General features: G+C 43.0%; 1 protein-coding gene across 1 annotated transcript; it reads right to left on the bottom strand.

Moving 5' to 3' along the window:
• Positions 1-1,916: 1,916 nt before the first annotated feature.
• PSMA1 (proteasome 20S subunit alpha 1) lies at positions 1,917-15,287 on the bottom strand. The gene is made up of 10 exons (XM_043973391.1): positions 15,184-15,287; positions 13,518-13,562; positions 13,131-13,232; positions 12,887-12,990; positions 6,497-6,585; positions 5,850-5,920; positions 4,445-4,574; positions 3,612-3,691; positions 2,765-2,875; positions 1,917-2,278 (listed from the first exon to the last, which is right to left on the bottom strand). Exons 1-10 carry the CDS (start codon positions 15,184-15,186, stop codon positions 2,222-2,224), a joined length of 792 nt encoding a protein of 263 aa, XP_043829326.1. The 5' UTR covers positions 15,187-15,287; the 3' UTR covers positions 1,917-2,221.
• Between the last annotated feature and the right edge of the window lie 4,810 nt (positions 15,288-20,097).

Here is a 20,097-nt window from a genome sequence, read left to right as displayed (position 1 = left end):
GAGGTATCAGGTTTTTCTAGTCATCTTATTATTTAAAAAGCATTTATTACCTCTTACATTACACCTTTGGACAGTATTGTTAGGAAGTGTTTCTTTATATACCTGCCTCTGTAGCTTGCACCATTTTGTTTTTAGTTCTGCCCTCTGGGGCCAAAAACACCCCAAATCGATTCTCTACTACACATAACAAAATAACTTCAGACAGTCTTGATAGACACCTATGATGAACCCTATTAAAATCTTTTCTTCTGGCTAAATCAGCCCAGTACTTTCAAGCAGTTCCTGTGTCACACATAAGTACACATATGTAAACAATAACAGTAATAATACTTAACACATAATGCTACATAGGTTTCCAAAGTGCTTTACATGTCATTTGGTCCTCATAATGAGCTGTGAGGTGATATTATCCCCATTTTACTGATGAGGAAACTTGGGCCCAGAGAGATCAGTTCTCTTGCCTCACATCATGCGGCTGGTGTCTAAGGCAGGAGCTGTGACTATAGCTGCTGCAGGAGCGGTGGCCAGGCTGCATCTCACAGGGGCTGCTGCCCAGGATGATGGCTGAGGACACTGGGCTAGAAGCCTTGAAGTTCCCAAGACTCTTGGGCTCTGAGTTCTGGTATGCCTTCATGAGGGCCTGAGGGGAGTTAGTGGTCAGGGTGGTTGTTGCTGGTGGTTTGCTCCTCCTGCCACTGCTTGATGCCCATCTCTCCCTCAGGGGGCCTTTCTGCTTTGGCCAGGCTGGCAGGAGATGGCTGTTAGTGGCCCTGATTGACCTGTTCTCCAGGGGAGCTGCTTCCCAGGGTAATGGCTGAGAGCACTGGGCTGGAGGCATTGTATGGGGGGAGATGGTGGTGGTGCTTTGACTCACCTGGCATTTGCTGCCTTAACTTCCCTAAACCGGTTTCATCTCAAAAATGGCATGCCTCGGGCAGCTAGGTGGCGCAATGGATAGAGCACTGGCCCTGGAATCAGGAGGACCTGAGTTCAAATCTGGCCTCAGACACTTAACACTTACCAGCTACCTGCCTCACAGAGCTGTTGTGCACAAAGTCCTTTGCAAACTATAAAGCTACGTGTCAATTATTATAATTCAGCTAGCAGCTAATCCCCATCTGTTATTGGACTTTGGGCCGTATGTAAGAGTACCTTGGCCAGTGATAAGCATTCACAACAGTTTAATAGAAGAGGCCAGACCTTTCAGCCAGTGATCTCGCTGGTGGGACCATACCCTAAGGATGTTAATGGCAAGGGGAAAGACCTGACAGCACAAAAATATTTGTGGCAGTGTTGTTTATAATATTGGGAAACTGTTAACTACCTAAGTATCCATAGACTGAGGAATGGCAGAGTTCCCTAGGCCTGGAAGGCATTCTCACCTCACCTCACTTGCCACCTTCTACATTTACATTTTCTTGATCCCTCCAGATGTGTTCCAACCACCTAGATGTATAAAAATCACAAGATTGGATGATGTATGCAGATGGGATGAGTGGGAAAACAAAGAGGACGTTAACGTCCTTGTCATTCCCTTTTATAATACACAAGTTTGGAGGGTTTGAATTTTTTTGGTTATTTTAAGCACAATTTCCACAATGTTTGCTGGCATGATGGCTATTCCCTTTAGAAAAAAGGATTATTTTTAAAAGCACTGGCCCAAGGTGAGTGGGTGTTTCTTCTCTCCCCAGAACCTCCATTTCAAACTAAGCCTTTCTTGCCACTCTGGTCAAGGGCTATCCCACCTCGAAGCCCTGTCCCTCTCTTGAGGGCTGAGAAGGAAGATCATGGTGTAGTCTTTCTCTTTCAGTTCAACAAATTTCCAAACATTTAAAATCACACACATGAATAACTCTGACCATGGATATGGCAAGTGACAGTGTTTTTGTTGAAGCTGTCGAAAAAAAATACCATCATCAGTTGAAACAATTTTATTTCACAGTTGCCTTTAAAATCATAAAGACAATATGTTCTTCATATAAAAACAGTAGTGCCGATACCCCATTCTTGCTAGAAAATGATTACATCTTCCCTCTTAAAGAAAATGCACCCAGTTATAAGCCTTTCGGTTAGGTTTCTTGGAAAAATCCTTGCAGGACTGATTCCTAAGAACATCTCATTCTGTAACTCTGCATCTGGTTTAAAGCGTAGATAATGGCTGATATATGGACAGAAGGGTTCCTTTTGGACTGACTAACAGACATAGACTGGCTTATACAAATCAGTGCTCCATTGGCTCATCAGCCTTCTCTGCAGGTTCATCAGCAGGCTGAGCAGGCTGAAGGGGGAAAACACAAAGAACACATTAAGTCAACAGCAACCAAGCAATAGGTAGCTGGTTCCATGCAGTAAAAAAAAAAGCTACAATCTGAATAACACAGGGTGCTTTTTGTTTTGTAAAAGTACACATTTATCAAATACCGACAATAATCAAAGCCTGACCACAAATTTCCACTAACTCATCGGATCTCTGACTCCTACTTAGTCTTAATGTTCACTTTGATCTCACCTCCAGTCTTTTTCTTCTGGTATTTCCCTGCTTATATTAATGGAAGGAAGTACCTTTTCATTTCTACATGAAACTACTTTAAACTCATTCCTATTAAAACAATTTATATCAACTTACTTCTTAATCATCATTTAGATTATAATCTGATTATATTTCTGCAAAAGGTTAGAACAATCTTTCTTTATGGGGCTCCAAGATATTTTCTTATGAACAACATGAGAGAAAGTCGTGTTTGCAAGCAGCTCCATGACCTACCTGTGCTTTTCTCTGTGGTCTTTCTTCAAGACCTTCCAGGAAAGGAGACACATCATCATCATCATAGATGGTGAACTCCAAGTCTTTTCCAACAATTCCAATGGAAACATTCTAGGAAGCAGAATTTTTAAAATATCAAGACACTTTGTAAGTTATAAAAGCCCTTGTTAAGCTGGTATTAAACTGACTACTTCATCTGGAGACTGAAACAAAATGTATGAATCATGCCAAGACTCACCTAATTAAGAAAAGGAGGGAAATTCTTTATTGGATTGAATGGGTTTTGTCTCATTATCAAAAAAGAAGGGAATAGAGTGGAAAGAGATGGTTTTATGAAAAATAAAAATCTATTTAAAAATTTGATCATTTATAAAGTTATACTTTTAAAAAATCTCACACTATATCTAGGTCCGTTTCTGACTTTTGTCAAATATTAGATAATCTACTTGTGAAATTTACCGACCACTTCATATGAAACATTTTTCAATCATTAATATCTAGCAAATGGAACAAAATTTTTGATTTATCAGCTAAAAGAAATTTTGGATAGAAACGCACAAAATTAATGCAAAAAAAGGAAAACAAAAAAAACCTGGGACTCCCTACAGCACTAAGTGGACCATAACAATAACTCATTATAAAGAACTTTAAGATGCATACAGTCCTTCCTTGGGAAATTGAGGCACAGGCAGTTTAAGTATTTTGGTCAATTACGGCTGTCTAGTTGGTAACAAGGCAAGTATGACCAGGGGTGGTGATTGGGTTTTGAAGGCACAAGTTACCTCTTCCCAGGCTAAAAGAACTACATGATCTTTATTTTAACGGGAAAAAAAAAGGTGAAATTTACCTTTGTGGTTAGGTCTTGTTCTGCAGGGAGTGTTTCCCGTAAGGCACGGAGACCATGTTTGACCAGCTCATTGAGATTGCCTACATGAGGAAAATGAATGATTTTGCTTTACCTTTCAACAAGTCAAATTTCTATTTAACAAGCCTGCCATTTTAAACCTATGTTTTGCCTAAATGTTTAGCGCTTTTCAGCCAAATTGGACACCAAAAGCCATAACCAGTGTCAAGTACTTTACACAAAAAAATCACAAAGGTCGCCTAATCGCTCAAGATCAGGCTTGCCTTCCAGGGAAAACACTTGATGGTTTCTTCAGTTTGTTTTAACTGTACTGCTTAAAATGAGGTCCTGGACCATAAAAACAGTCTATGTAACTGAGCCACAGAAGTAAGCCTGCCGGGTGAGCAAGGCCTCCTGGACTTGCTGCTCTAATTTCACTCAGGTCTCCCTCTTTTCCCTATGAGGTACCCTATATATGAAGATCAAAATTAACAAGCTCTGCCTCATCTCTCCTTTCCTACTCCCCATCCCTTCTCCCCTCTAAAGGGAAACATAGTTTTCTGTCAGTCTCATCTCTTCTCTTTCCTTTCTCATGATCCCTTTTTTATTGTCTTTCTCTCTGGATTGTTGTGGGTTGGAAGATGCTGATTACTGGCAGAAAGTGGGCCTGGCTAGCAGTGGGAGCCAAACTGTAGGCTTCTGGAAGGGCCTCTGGGTAGGGAGTAAAGGTGAGAATAGGCCAGGGGCAGGGAAAGGAAGGTGGGTCATATCTGTGGCAGGACACATCAGCACAGAAAGCCTTTTTATAAGGCTTTCAGCCTCTGCATATGACTTACAGTCACTGAACTTGGACATACACCTCTCCAAGTAAGTACGGGCAGACTGTGAACGGGCTCCAATGGACATAGCCCGACAGTCAAAGTAGTTTGCAGATGGACAGGTTTGGAAGATATGAGGACCCATATCCTGCAAAAAGGGAGAGAACACGTTAGCTGCTTAAGCTAGATATGCATGAAAAAAGTTCACTGCTGTTTATGATAAATTTAGGTATAGTGGTATTAAAAGGTGTACTGACAAACTTTTAATTTCTTAAATAAAAGTACATGATAATTTTACTTTCTGTAATCTGGATTAAAAAAAGAAGAAAACAAATACTGTTTTGCTTAAATTAAGAAAACAATAATTTATGGATAGAATACAAATGCCTTGAAAGGAGGCAAATTACGGCAAAACCCTGAACCACACTCTGTTAGGCAGTTTTGTTTTTGTTTTGCAGGAAATAGGCAGGGCTTACCTATAAACACCAGAGGGGTTAGTATTAAAAGAAAAGGGCCCTGCCTAGATCAGCCCACAGTCCTAATTTTCAGTGTATATACATTCAGTTCAAGCCACTGGGTGGTGCAGAGGATAGATCACAGAACCTTATGTCAGGAAGACCTGAGTTCAAATCCTGCCTCAGACACATGGTAGCTAAGTGATATTGGCCAACTCACTTAAGGGCTGCCTGTCTCAGTTTCCCCATCTATAAAATGGGAATATCAATAGCACCTACATCCTATGGTTTTTGTAAAGATCAAACGAGATAATTGTAATGTACTACACAAACCTAAAAGCATGGTAAAAATGCTGTTATTATAACTGTTATTAAGTACCTTTTGAAGCTATTATTCCATATAATTACCAGTGAAGTTCACAATGACAACTGAAAGGTGACAAAATCGCCAACATTAAGAATTCATTCCCCACCCCAGGACGATGTACCTGCTCTATAAGAAAAGTGGACTCACAGTTCCGAGAAATTTTCAGTAGTGGTGGTTGAAACAAACAAAATTTCTGTCTGCTTAAAATGCAATTTAATAAAAATTCAATTAAACTTAAGCATCCCATTCCCTAAACATTTCAGCTCATCAAAGTCTGAATGTGCCTTCTTGCTTCAGTGGTTAGCATCCATGTGAATACGCAAAGGAGCTGAGGTTTCTGTCAGCAGCACAAGGAAGCCTACTGGCCTCATTATGGCTTAACAGTGAAGGCCAGGGGAGTGGCCTGAGGCACCCAGGGCTAAGGTCACAGAGATAGCAAGTAGTAAAGTCAGGATCTAAACCTGAATCTCACTGACTCTAAGCTCAGTCCTCTATCCAAAGCACCACAGGGACTCTACTTACGAGCCAAAAAAACACTCAAGAAAGCAAAGTTACTTCCAACAGTTAATTTCACTTAACAGAAACAACAGTTTGTACTTACATCATAACCTGCAATAAGCAGTCCCACACCATAAGGTCTCCGGCCATAGCGCTGTGTTGGTATCTGGGTCTCTTAATCTAGTTAAAGACTCTTTGCTAATGTGAACAGATTGTTTCTTTTTGAGATGCCTTCCTTAATCTAAGCAAACATGGGACTGTAGGAATGTCATGGTTTAGCTCTCAAACAAATTTTATATCATCTTCATGACAAACAATAAAAGCCCCCCAAATATACCAGGATAAATTTTTGCAATCACCTCATTTTTTTGTTTGATAAAACAATGGTCCGAGTCCTCTCTTTAGCCTAAAACTCAGCATTTTGGGGTCTTCATCAAACCCAGCATAAATCCCTAAGAACTCTCTTTTCCCATGCAGGGTGCCAATATACAGTAACTGTGTCCTCAGGAAGCATGGGTAATTATGCACCATTTGGAATGGTCTGCTGGGATTTAAAACCTCCAGTTTCCACACAGCTCCAGCAACACTGTGTGCATATGGACATATGTGTGGTATTCTAGGAAACATTAGTTGCTTTCAGGGATGTGGATGGAGGCAACCAAATCCCTTGTCTTAAGCCCATTTACAACCTACTGTACGTTACCCTCCATGTTCATGTTCATACCCCTAATTACTGACACAAAAAGATACTGCTTCCAATTAGAGACACCAGGCGAGACACTGGAAGAGGCCTGTCAAACACAAATCTGGAATCCAGGCACTCCTGACGCATGAAGTTGCTGGAAAAACAACTAGAAAACCAGAATTTTAGATCGCAAGAAAATTTCCCCAGATTAATCCACTAGTTTAATTTGACATGGCTTTGGGGGATTCTTTTCAGACATTCACAGAAATCAGGGAGATTCTCTTTTTCAAACTTGCCTTTGAAGGCAGCTCGTCAGAATTATGACATCAAATGAAGCTAAATGCATGTTCTCAATGTTGTAGACAAGGAGTTCTGAACCTGGAGTTCATAGATCCTCGCAGACTATGAACTTGGATGGGAAAAAAATCCACATCTCTATTTTCAATAACCTCTAAATGACATCTAGCATTTCCTTCAGTGCTTTTAAGTCCTTATTCTAAGAAGGCATCCATTGGTTTCACCAGACTGACAGAGCGGTCTATGACCAAAGAAAAGGACAGTCTCCCACTCAAGAGTTCCAAGAGAAGTAAAGAAGGAAACTGTCAAATGATTGGCTGGAAAGCATTACAGAGAGTCACTGTGGCAGAAGACTGGCTACTTCTGTCTTTCTGCTGCTCTTATCCAAAAGAAAAGTGGTAGGGGATATATGGAAGAATCTCCTGCTGGGCCTGATAATAATTAAATTACTTGTTCAAGGGAATGGCAACATATCTTTTGAGTAGTTTAGAATTTTATTTTCCAAATTCCATGTAAAAGCAAATTTTGACATCATTTAAAAAAACTTTGTGTTCCAACTTCTCTTCCTCCCTCCCTTCCCTCCCCCATCCCAAGAACTCAAGCAATTCAATGTAAGTTATACATGAGTAGTCATGGAAAACATCTCTACATTAGCTAGGTTGTGAGAGAAAACAGATAAAAATAAGACTTCAGATTGAGGAGTTGTCCAAAAAAGTTCCTCTGGTGCTGTGTGCCTGGGGTTTCTGTTGGCACAATCGCAGGGGCTGGACTTTATCAGTAGCTCAGCATGGCCCCCTTTAATCTGTCTGTGGCTGGAAAATAATCTCAGCCCGTATTTTTGTGGGTTTTTTCTGCTCCAGGAGTTCTTTTATTGCTGTTTTCGGGGTAACTGCATCAGGAGTTCTGTGTGTTTAATGTCTTTCCTCCACCATCTTGGCTCTGCCCCATGCAACATATCTTTTGAAAGGGAAAAATAATTTCTGACTGATTTGTTTAAGTGACGCTCCTCAAAGGCCTTTGCTGGATCATCACCCGGGTGCTACCCCAAAGTCCTCTCCTGGCTCAATTTCCCTCAACTCTATATTGTGTTGGTGATCTTACCACCTTCCACAGGTTCAAACATCATCTCTGCTGATGACCCTGAACCTACAAATCAAGCCTCGGTTTGTCTTCTGAGCTCCAGAACCACATTACCAGTGGCTGCTGTCCTAAAGGGATGAGGCTCAAACACATTAGTGTGGTTAGGGGTAACCTGTTGTACCCAGAGTCAGGGATAGCTGGGCCCCAATCCCACCTTAGAAATGTACTTAAGCTATATGACTCCAGGCAAGTCACACCTTCTGTAGGCCTCAGTTTCCTCACGGGTAAAATGAAAGGTGGGACTCAACCTCTCAGGTCCCTTCCAATTCTAAACGTCCTATGTCTTTGTAAACAATGGCTACATCTTCTTCCCCGTAAGCCCTCCTTCTTTCCAACTCTCAATCTTTTGAGGGCACTGCCTCAGCCCCCAAAACTAGGAGTCACTACCTTGACTCTTGGCTCTTCCCTCAACCCCCACGTCTCATCCGTTTTCTCTCCACAGCACTTACACACACACTGTCTCCTTCACCTTGGCTCAGGCTCTCTTCTCTTTTCCTGGACTGCTGTCATATTCTCCTAGCTGATTTCTCTCTTATCCACCCTAATATTCTTGTCATACAGGGACCGATCCTGTCTGCTCCTCTCTAGAAGCTTCTGTGGCTCCCCACTGCCTCCAGATCAGACACAAAGTCCTTCGTGGGGCATTCAAAGGCCATCACGATCTATAACCCATCTTTCCAGGCTGCCCCTCATTCACAAGACACCCCAACTAGACCATCCCAAAGCTGTTTCTGGTCCACGGCCAGCATTCCTCCTCCTCTCCTGCCCCTTGGCCCCATAACACTCCCTCATCACCCCTGCCCTTTGGGACTCTTAGGGCTCCACTTAAGAGCCATGACCTCCACAGGCCTTGGATCAGGCTCTCTCCCAACCCCAGTACTCCTCTGTGTGGCTTGTAGATTTACTTACTGAAGCTCCCTGAAGGCAGGTGCTTGTCACTGGCAAGTACTTAGTAATAGCTAAGTCTGGACGTGGACAGTGACAACACTGCTCTAGGGCCCCTGGGACACAGCGTGCACTCAAGGACTTCAATTAGTTTAGGAGGAGCAGCAGCAAGCACCCAGGTAAACAGGTTTCAAATAAAGTAGAATAGCGCTGTGTGACTGGAAGAGGAGTCAAAGTCACAATAAGTGAAAGTGCTTGGGGTTGTTGGGGATAGATCAGTGGTGTAGGAGACCACAAGCAGAGATATAAAAGCACTTCTCCAGTCCAGAGGGCGATAAAAGCAGGATTACCCACGTGAGGGATTAGGGGTGGAGTGGGATTTGTTTTTAAATTTTTATAAATAATCTAGAAGAAGAAAGTATACGGTGAACTTTCCAAAGATAATGCCAAGCTCTCCTAGGAGTGAAATGCCAAGCCATAGCGTTGAGCACACAGCAGTATGCTAACAAGTCCTTAATCAATACTGGCTGAGTTTAACTGAACAAGCTGTAGGAGCATCTCCTTAGGATGGGTGAACAAGAAAAAGAATGGCAGATAAGCTTTACCATGAGCAGCTGCACAGTAATATGTTTAAGGAAAAATATTCCAACTTATACAATTATAACTGAGGAAAGGAGCCACTGCTGAGAGATCTGTTTAGGCATCAGTGCCCAAGATAAAGCCAATGTCTGAGTTGAGCTAGGACTGAGTCCCTGGTCAAGAAAATGCTGAGCATCAGCAAAAACTTGGGAACCAGGGGGAAAAAAAAGATGACACCACTATCCTATTTGTGTAGGAAACCATAGTATAACTATCTGCCTTACATGTACAATTCTAGTTGCTGCCCCTTAACAAAGGGGTTGTTGTTTGTCCTTTGTTTTAGAAGAGGACCAATGGGTAATGTCTTGATTCCTGGGTAAATGGAGTTTAAGTGAGGCACAGTTGTACAAAGGTGTCAGCCTTACTCTCTCTTCCTGAGTCATCAGAGTCCAGTGGCAGGACAACTAGTGATGGCCGGAGATGCAGTCGATGACCGTGGCATCTTCACTCACCTACCAAGCACTAAAGCACCTGTTTCAGCTACCTTCAGGGCTGTGGGAACAAACTGTTCTCAATCACCCAATCCTCAGGGATAAGTCCTCATATGCTTAGAGTAGACATCTTCCTAACTCATCAATGGGTTTGAGGCCTGACAGTTAACCTCAACCTAGGTTAGCACAGCTGCTGAGAGGGTTTACCAGGGTGATATAGTTTCTTAGAGCCACAGGTGAGTGGGTAAAGGTGGGCACCACAGGTGGATGAGCAGCCCTGAAAAGGAGTCAGCAGCCCTTATACCAGAGTTACTAGTCCTCCCTGAACACCATGGAAAGGAGGTCCAAAAGAAAGCAATTGAGGAGATCAATAAAGCAAAATGGTAGAAAAAATGTGGGACCAGGGGTCAGGAGCCCTGACTTCCAATACTGCATCTCTCACTATCAATTACATGACTGGATAAATCACAAGAAGACTGTGCTAAGATTCAAGCTTTACCATTCTATGGTTCTAGGAAGAGCATTTTGCATAAGGATGTACTCAAAATGGTCAAAAGAGGCATAGAAAGGTTAATAAATCAAAAAGGATATGAGCAAAGTCTCCAGAACCACAGCTCAAGCACCCTGAAAGTCACAGACTTCTCTGATAAATCCCAGAAAAACAGGGAGCAGTCTTTGACACTTCAAAGCATGTTTCTTTGGCATTCTAAACTACGACCGGAATTGTACACTATGGTGCTTGAGAAGAATTGCTACTTTAGAGGGTGGCAAAATAAACAGTTGAAAATATAAATGACATGTAACACATTTACTGATTTACACACACACACACACACACACACACACACACACGAAGGGTTTATATGATAACCTCTTATGGACCTGTCATCCATGAATTTAAGGGAAGCTTCGGATATTTGGAAAACATCTTTAATCTGAAGACAAACCAAACCCTCCCACAATCCTTCTCTTGTTGCCAATATCAAACTGAATGAAGTGTTTGTCTGACTTAAAATGATATTTCAAATATATCTGGTAAATGAGTCCTCTACCTCTCAAAATTTTAACTGGACTGATTTTATAACTGCAGAGAAATAAAAGATATTCATTACAAAATAAATAGGTGAATAAAGTAGTATGCTTCTTTAGTCACCGCTTTGCTGAGGTGTGCTTATCAGAGTTGAAAGCAAAACTCTTGTCGCCTGGAGCGAGATCAAAGCAAACACTGGATGTCTATTTAATTTTCTATTAACAAGATTAATTATTGGAATGATGCCCTGGTTGCCCTATGAAAATTTGTTGACCCTGATCCCATACATCAAATATAACCATATATTGGCAATAGTTTATTTATTTATTTTTTTTTAAGTGAGGCAATTGGGGTTAAGTGACTTGCCCAGGGTCACACAGCTAGTAAGTGTTAAGTGTCTGAGGCCGGATTTGAACTCAGGTACTCCTGACTCCAGGGCCGGTGCTCTATCCACTGCGCCACCTAGCTGCCCCCCGCAATAGTTTATTTTTAAAACATAAGTTTGCATATTTCTTTGGATAGAGTAAAAAAGAACCAACCAAGCAGGAGCCAGCTTTCTCACTATCTCTCTGACTGACCCGGAAGAAGGGGAGGCTCTCTTCTAGCTATATTTAAATACTGTTGTCATCATCTTGGCCTTTATATCACACTTCTATGGCACCTCTTGGCTGGCATCAAGCACCTTATCATTTAATTAGGAAACCAGAGAGTGCCAGAACACTCTAACCAGCCAGGCCCCCAGGATTCCACCATCCTCTGCTCTGACCACCGAAAAGAACGAGAACCTCTCTATGTCCCCTGTTAATGCAGGCAGGCGAGTGCGAGCACACGAGAACACACACACACACGAGCGTGTGCACCCCTGTCCTCTATCTGTTACTGATGGATGGATGGATGGATAAGCATCATGACCGACAAGGGTGTAACAACCTATTCCTCTATGGTTCTGCTCAGAATCTCCATGATTCTCTGCTACCATGTGCTCACCTGTGCACATCAGCTCCCTCCCTTCCTTACCCCCATACCAGTCTATCTTAACCTTCCACTGTAGCCTCTGGAACTCTCCATCCAGTGTTAACAAAATTCCTTTAGACCTGTGCCCGTCCCACAGAAATGATCTGGTAAATATCTGTATTTAATTTTTAATTTACATGTTATTTTCTCCCCATGGAAAGCAAACTCTTTGAGAGCAGGGATAGTTTCATCTTTATCTTAGCTTTCCAGGTACCCAGAACAGAACAATGCCCGATGCATAGAGCTTTGCAAAGTGCTCTCCACACGTCATCTCGTTTAATTCTCACAATAACCCTATAAGGCAGGTGCTATTGTCCAGATGAGGCCACTGAGGCTGATCACTCAACTGAAGTCAAGTGCCTTGTCCAGAGTCCCACAGCCAATAATAATGATGATGATAACAGCTTGTGTTTCTATAGCACCTGTCAGGCCCTGTGCTAAGTGCTTTCCCAGGACTGTCTCACTGGAGCCTCACAATGGCCCTGGGAAGCAGATGTCATGATTAGGGTGAGGACTATGAGACAAACAGGGATTAAATGACTTGCCCTGGGTCCCATGGCCGGTACAAGTCTGAGTCTGGTTTTGTGACATCAGGTCTCTCCCCAACCCCGACATGGTGCCTCCCAGAGAGCTCTCAGGCATAGACGGAAGGACTTGTAGAGATCACCTAAAAGAGTGGTGTCAGCCTCAAATAGATACAGTCCCTGGGGGCAGCAGACTGCCTCCTATTTCCCAATTCCAAATGAATCTCGTCCAGGCAGTCGGGGGCTTGTGTGGGATACCTCTGACCTGTCCAACCCCTCTAGCTTAGAGAGAATTCCAAATCTAGTGCTCAGCACTCTATCAAACTGCCTCCTTTACCAAGCAGTTAAAGAATGTCATTAGATGTGGTTTTGGTCATCTCTCAAAGGAGCAAATGCTAATATGAATATCATTTGGCCAAACTTGTCGCTACAAAATTTCAGAAACAAGATTATTATTCTAGCACAGAAATAGCCTAAAAAAAATTCTGTACTCACCACAAGAGCCTGGCATCAGCAGTGAGCCCAGCAATTGAGATTCCGATATGGTTATCAACATGTAGGATTTTTTTCTGATGAGCTGCCAGTTCTGACTGTGCCCTCTACAAAAGCAGAGACAATAAAGAAAAAGAAAATAAACTTTAGTCGGTTATGGCTTATGCTACAGTGAAATTTGAAGCTATAATGACTTCTAAGAATGTGAAATATTTATTCTAAAAATCTGACTTCCTACTTTACTTACCTTCAAAGCAACCAGTACAGCATGGGTTTTTGATTTCAGGCCCACGGTAGCTGAGCCTTGTTTGACAGCTTCCATTGCATATTCTATTTGATGAATTCTGCCCTAAAAAAGAAAAAAAAAAAACCAGAAATGCTACTTTAAAAGCATATCATAGAAAACTCTGTGATGTAGGATTAATGTATCGTTTTATAGTTGAATCAGGTCGTGTCAGCTTTCATTTTATTAATAAATGTGAAGTTCCAGCAATGTCTGCAGAAATTGATCATCTTCCATATATTTAATGAGATCACGCCATAGGACAGGACCTCATGAGATGTGTTCTGAATATACTGTTAATACCATCAAGATGTTGCCAACAAGTGAAAAGGAAAGGAATTTATTTTTTACCTGAGGGCTCCAAACAGTGACATCATTGTCATACTGGTTTCGAAACTGAAAGCAAAGGAAAAATTGCATTAAGCACAAGGGCATCACTACAAACCCCAGCTATTGAACTTCCTTTCTCTAACTAATTAACTAATTAATTTAAAATATTAATTTCAAAAGGTATTAAAACATTTATTTAAAAAAATTTTGAGTTCCAAGTTCTTTCTTTACTTCAAGTCCCCCTCCTCCACCTGAGAAGGCAATCGATATATTAACTGTACATGTTAAATCTTGCAAAACATTTCCATGTTGCAAAATGTCTCCCTTCTCAAATTTCCACCATATCCTAACTCAGTTAACAGAATCTCATAGGTTCATAGTATTCGGAGCTAGAAGGGATGTTAAGAGATCTACCTAGTTCAGCTCCTCTGCTTTTAGAGAGGAAGAAGCAGAACCAGAGAGGTTATACCCTACTCAAGGTCTCACACACAGTAGCAGCCTACCTTTGTGTATTTGAACCCAGGTCCCCTTACTTCAAATCAGGGGCTCTTTTCATAAGGATACCTCCACCCACACAGAACAAAGAAGGAGTGGAGGGAAAAGCAGAATCCAGCCTGACTCTCAGAAAAACAAAACATTTGACAAGAGGGCTGAGCTTCTGAAAGAGCATACAAAGGGAGGAATACATTCATTTGAAGATGCTGCACAGTAAGGTTAACAATTCTCGTTTCTAGGAAGGCCACGTGGATGGAAAAGGACAACAGCAACAAACATCAATCCAGGTGTCTGAACAGTCTTCCGGACACCTTTCGTGGATTAAGTGCCTGCCCCCCAATGCCGGTGTCAGCTTTCAGGGACCGTACAGGGAGCAATGAGGGCCTGATGGGCAGGTCTTCATGCAGACAGAGCAAAACAAAACAGAGCAGGGTGGAGGGGGGAGTGTGGTGCAGTTGGGGCGTGTTGGGGGTGGTGGTCTGTGGCTCTGCCACTAAGGAGCCTGCTAGGGGACTGCGGGTTGGTCATTTTCCTTTCTGGTCTGTTTCCTATAATAAAAATGATGAAGATGATGATAGCCGCAGTTTACACTGCACTTACGGTGTGCCAGGCACTTAACAGTGATTATCTCTTGGGGGGGGGGGCGGGCGGTGTTGGACTGAAGGGTCTCTTTTCCAAGGCCCAGCCCGGCTTTCAGAAATGGCCCGAGGGATCAGAGATCCTGGGGGGCAGTTACAAGAGGCTCTGGGTTGAAGCCCTTCCCCTCTCTGGGTCTCAGTTTCCCCGGAAGTCAAAGGGGCATGGGCAGGAAGGTTGGGTCCTAAAGCGGGGTAAACTGTGGGGGGATGGGCGGCACACGGCCCCGGGCGTAGCAGAACCACCGGGAGGAGCAGGGACACCCCGGAATTCCACCCGCGCTAGCCCCGGAGGGGACCTCGGGGAAGGAGCGGAGACTGAGGGCCAGAGCCGCCGGCGGGAGGGCGGGCAGCAGCAGGCCGTGGGCTCCGAGGCCGAGGCCGGGCCGGCATCCCGCCAGACGTGCTGAATCACGGCTTCCCCACCAGGCCGAGAAACCCGGCCTGCTCATGCCCGCCGGCTCGTCCCGGCTCCGGAGGGGTGTGCTTGCCGGACTGGGCACCCAGGCCCCTCCAAGATCCCCACCCGCACCCCTTCCGTGCTTCCCCGGACGCACCATTTTCGCGGTGCTGGCGGACCAGAGACCTCCTGCGGAGCGGCGGGACCAGGCGAGGCGGCTGCTGCTCGGCGCACGACAGAGCGGGTCTGAGGGGCGGGGCGACGGCGGCTGCGGCGCAGGCAAGAGCAATCCAGAAGAGAGACATCGATCGACGCCGTCGCCTTTCCTCCCTCCCTTCCTCTTTTCCTCTCTCCTCCTCCCCGCTGCTGGAATGAGATCGAGGCTCAGGCTGGGCGGGAAATCCTTTCACCTCCGCCAGGCCCTCCCGAAGCCTCCCTCGAGCGCGAAGCCCCAGCATGGGGCCTCCTTCAGACTCCGGCCCACCCCCGCCCCGCGGCCTGCTGGGCAGCCTGCAGCCAGTTCTATTAGAGGAGGGAGGACTGTCTAAACTGGGAGGCCCTGGGTCCGGGCGGGACAGCGGGAGAGAGTAAGCGGTGATTCAGGGAAGCCTCGTGCAGGCCCCAAAGTGCCGTGGCAGTGGCGGCCAAGTAGGCCGGGTAGTCACACATGACGCCTGTCATTGTCGCGATACGTTTTTGATATCGTGTGCACAAACATAAAACTGGAGACGGCGCCTTGCCAGGCGCTAGAGGCTTGGCAGTCAGCAGGACCCGGGTTCAAGCTGGCACCACGGGGTGGGGCACTGGACTCCTTAGGTCCGAGAGTGTAAGTTACAAATACAGCACAGATGATCAGCCTTGACCCCATAGTGTTTCTTACGGTGATGAAGCCACAAAGCCAGACGGCAAATAACTGAATATATACTGTTGGCATGTTATGGTGTATGGATATTTAAATAGATAGGTGAGCAATACAGGCACCCAGAGTCAACAAGCATTTATTAAGCGCCTACTGTATGCTGGGCATCGTGCTAAGTTCTGGGAATACAAAGAAATGCAAAAACAGTTCCTGACCCTGTGGAGCTCGCAGTCTAATGGAGGAGTGAAGGTATTCGAAGGAATCAGGCAAGTTTTGGCAAAAAATCCTCCAAAGTTGACTATGTCTTCCCTCTTTGTGAAGCCCTTGAGGGCAGAGACTGCTTCCACCTTGCTTTGTTTCCCCAGTGTCTGGCACATAGTAGGCACTTAAATACTTAACATTTTCATTATTTATTCATTCGTTCATTCATTCATTCATTCATTCATTCATTCATTTATTTATTTATTTATTGCTTGGCAATGAGTTAAGTGACTTGCCCAGGGTCACACAGCTAGTAAGTGTCAGGTGTCTGAGGTTGGATTTGAACTCAGGTCCTCCTGAATCCAGGGACTGTGCTTTATCCACTTCACCACCTAGCTGCCCCTTAACCTGACATTGACATTTTTACCTATACACGTGATTGAAAAAAATGTCAAGATTCTACCGTGCTAATTGTTTATTAAGAACAGGAGAGCATTTGATTCAATAGAGCTAAACTGCAAAAGTTCTCTTTTAGTAAGGTCGTGCTCAAATACCTGTTAAAATTATTCATGAATTTTGAAAGACCACCTTCTGATCATTATTATCCAACAAGTTTAGCACTGCTGTGGAGAAGATCCAACAGACTCCCAGTCAGAGGGATATCCTAAAAAGGGTGAAGTCCTCCGCACACTCCCTTTTGTGGATGATGTTGTGCTGTTTTCATATCAGTCCCCAGAACATTCTAGAGCCTCCAAGATGACATCTATAATCACTTGATTTTTGCCTAGCTAGTCACATATAAAACACCAAGTGGATGAAGAATGCCTGTTGTCCAGACTGTTATATGCAGTTGGATGTCAGTATAGGCAAGGATTTTTCACCCTCATTGAGACCTCCAGTCTCTCTACCCATCAGTATTTTTTTAGGCTATTTCCCTGCTCTGACTTCACTTTCTTCCCTTTCCAATATCAATCCCAAATTAGTCAGTTCAACTTCATACTGTCTTCTACTTTCAAATGCCCCAACCCCTTGTCCTATTACCCCTCACTCTTTGCGTAATCTCAGGCTTGGATTATTCCCATCTTCTACCTCCTTTCCTCCTACTCATGTGCTAAATAGAGCTGGAGGAAGTTACATAACTGTGTTGAGTTCATTGTAAATTTGTATTATCCAACTTCATTCTTTTTATTCTTCCCTAATTTATTCCATATCTCATTCTCCACAGAAGTTATTTAAAATCTTTTCTCTCCTTAAGTTTCCCACAATGTCCCTATATCCTTTCAGCTGAGAGCCTCACTTCTTACTTTATTGAGGCCATTTAAATGTGCTCCCTTTTCTACCATTTTCACCTCAAAACCCCTTGATCATCCCTCACTCTCTACCTTTCCTCCAATTTCTGATCATGAAGTGGCCCTTTTTTAACATGGTTGGCTCTCATAAATGTGCCCTTAATTCCATCCCTTCCCTCTTTCTCCATTAGCCTCAATCTCTCAAATCTTTAATCTCTCCCTATCTACTCCTTACTGCCTTCAAACATCTCAAATTTCTCACATCCTTAAAAAAAACACACAACGCGGACTAGACCTCAGTATTCCCTCATGCTGTGATTCTATATCTCACCTTCCTTTCTTTTTTTAATCATAAAAGTATTTTATTATTTTCTAGTTACATGTAGAGATAGTTTTCAGCATTTGTTTTATAAGATTTCTCCCTCCCCCCCCCTTCCCCTTCCCCTTCCCCAAGACAGCAAGTAATCTGATATAGGTTATATATGTACAATCACATTAAACATATTTTTGTATTAGTCATGCTGTGAAAGAAGAATCAGAGCAAAAGGGAAACCCCTCAAAAAAAGAAAAACAAAAAAAAGTAGAAAAAGTATGGTTCAATCTGCATCTAGATTCCACAGTTCTTTTCTTCTGGATTTGGAGAGCATTTTCCATCATGACTCTTTTGGCACTATCTTGGACCATTGTATTGCTGGGAAGAGTCAAGTCTATCACAGCTGATCAACACATAATGTTGTTGATACTGTGTACAATGTTCTCCTGGTTCTGCTCACCTCACTCAGCATCAGTTCGTGTTAGTCCTTCCAGGTTTCTCTGAAATCCTCCTATTCATTGTTTCTTACAGCACAATAGTGTTCCATTATATTCATATACCAGAACTTGTTCAACCATTCCCCAACTGATGGGCATCCCCTCAATTTACAATTCCTTACCACCACAAAAAGAGCAGCTATAAATATTTTTGTACATAGGGATCTTTTTCCCTTTTTTATGATCTCTTTGAGAAAAAGACCTAATAGTGGTATTGCTGGGTCAAAGGGTATGCACAGCTTTATAGCTTTGGGCATAGTTCCAAACTGCTCTCCAGAATGGTTGGGTCAGTTCACAGCGCCATCAACAATGCATTAGTGTTCCAATTTTTCCACAGCTTCTCCAACACTTATTATTTTCCTTTTTTGTCATATTAGCCAATCTGATAGGTGTGAGGTGGTACCTCAGAGTTGTTTTAATTTGCATTTCTCTAATATTGATTTTCACCTCTTTTCCTTAGCCAAACTAGAAAAAAACTATTTACACTTATTACCTCTACTATTTTTCTCACTCAACTCTTTGCAGTTTGGCTTCTGACCTTATCACTCAACTGAAACTGCTCTTTCCAAAACAACCAACAATCACATAATTGCCAGATCTGATAGTCTTCAGTCCTTATTCTTCTAGACCTATCTGCTGAATTGGACACTTTTGAACATCTTCTCTTCTTGGACTCTCTCCCACTTTGGGCTTTTATGACACTATTCTCTCTTGGTTCTCCTACCTGTCTAACTGTTTCTAAGTCTCATTTGCTGGCTTCTCACTCATAACTTCTAACTGTGGGTGTTCCTCAAGGCTCTGTCCTGGGTCCTCTTCTCTCTCTATAAGTCTCTTTGTGACATTATTACCTCTCATGGGCTTAATTTTTTTTAATAAAGTATTTTATTTATTTATTTTTCCTGTTACATGTAAAGATAGTTCTCAACTTTCATCTATACAAGCTTTCCAATTTCAGATTTTTCTCTCTCCCTCCCCTCTCTCCCCCCTCCCCTAGACAGCAGGTAATCTGACATAGGTTATATACATACATATATATGTATATATATATATATACACATATACATATATATAATGACATTAAACATATTTCTGCATTAATCATGTTATAAGAGAAAAATCAGAGCAATGAGGAAAAACCTCAAAATAGAAAAACAACAGCACCAAAACCAAAAGAAATAGTATGGTTCATTCAGCATCTATACTCCACAGTTCTTTTTTTTTTTCCTGGATTTGGAGATCCTCTTCTATCATGAGTTCCCTGGAACTCTTCTGTACCATTGCATTGGTGAGAAGAATATAGTCCATCACAGTAGATCAACACACAATGTTGATGATACTGTGTACAATGTTCTTCTGATTCTGCTTATCTCACTCATCATCAGCCCACACAAGACCCTCCAAGTTTCTCTGAACTCCTCCTGCTCATCATTTCTTACAGCACAATAGTATTCCATTACATTCATATACCACAACCTGTCCAGCCATTCCCAATTGATGGTCATCCCCTTAATTTCCAATTCCTTGCCACCACATAAAGAGCAGCTATAAATATTTTTGTACATGTGGATCCTTTCCCCCTTTCCTCTCATGGGCTTAATTTTCATGTCTATGCAGGTGACTCACAAATATCTTTATCCATTATTAATCTATTTCTAATTCTCTATTGACTGTATGTCCCCAAGACATTTTTTTTTTTAGTGAGGCAATTGGGGTTAAGTGACTTGCCCAGGGTCACACAGCTAGTAAGTGTTAAACATCTGAGGCCGGATTTGAACTCAGGTACTCCTGACTCCAGGGCCGGTGCTCTATCCACTGCACCACCTAGCTGCCCCCCCCCCCAAGACACTTTTTTAAAGGGAGGGCAATGAGGGTTAAGTGACTTGCCCAAGGTCACACAGCTAGTAAGTGTCAA

This window comes from Dromiciops gliroides, chromosome 6 (assembly GCF_019393635.1).
Source record: "Dromiciops gliroides isolate mDroGli1 chromosome 6, mDroGli1.pri, whole genome shotgun sequence".
NCBI lineage: Eukaryota > Metazoa > Chordata > Mammalia > Microbiotheria > Microbiotheriidae > Dromiciops > Dromiciops gliroides.
This window is presented reverse-complemented; position numbering and strand designations above follow the sequence as displayed.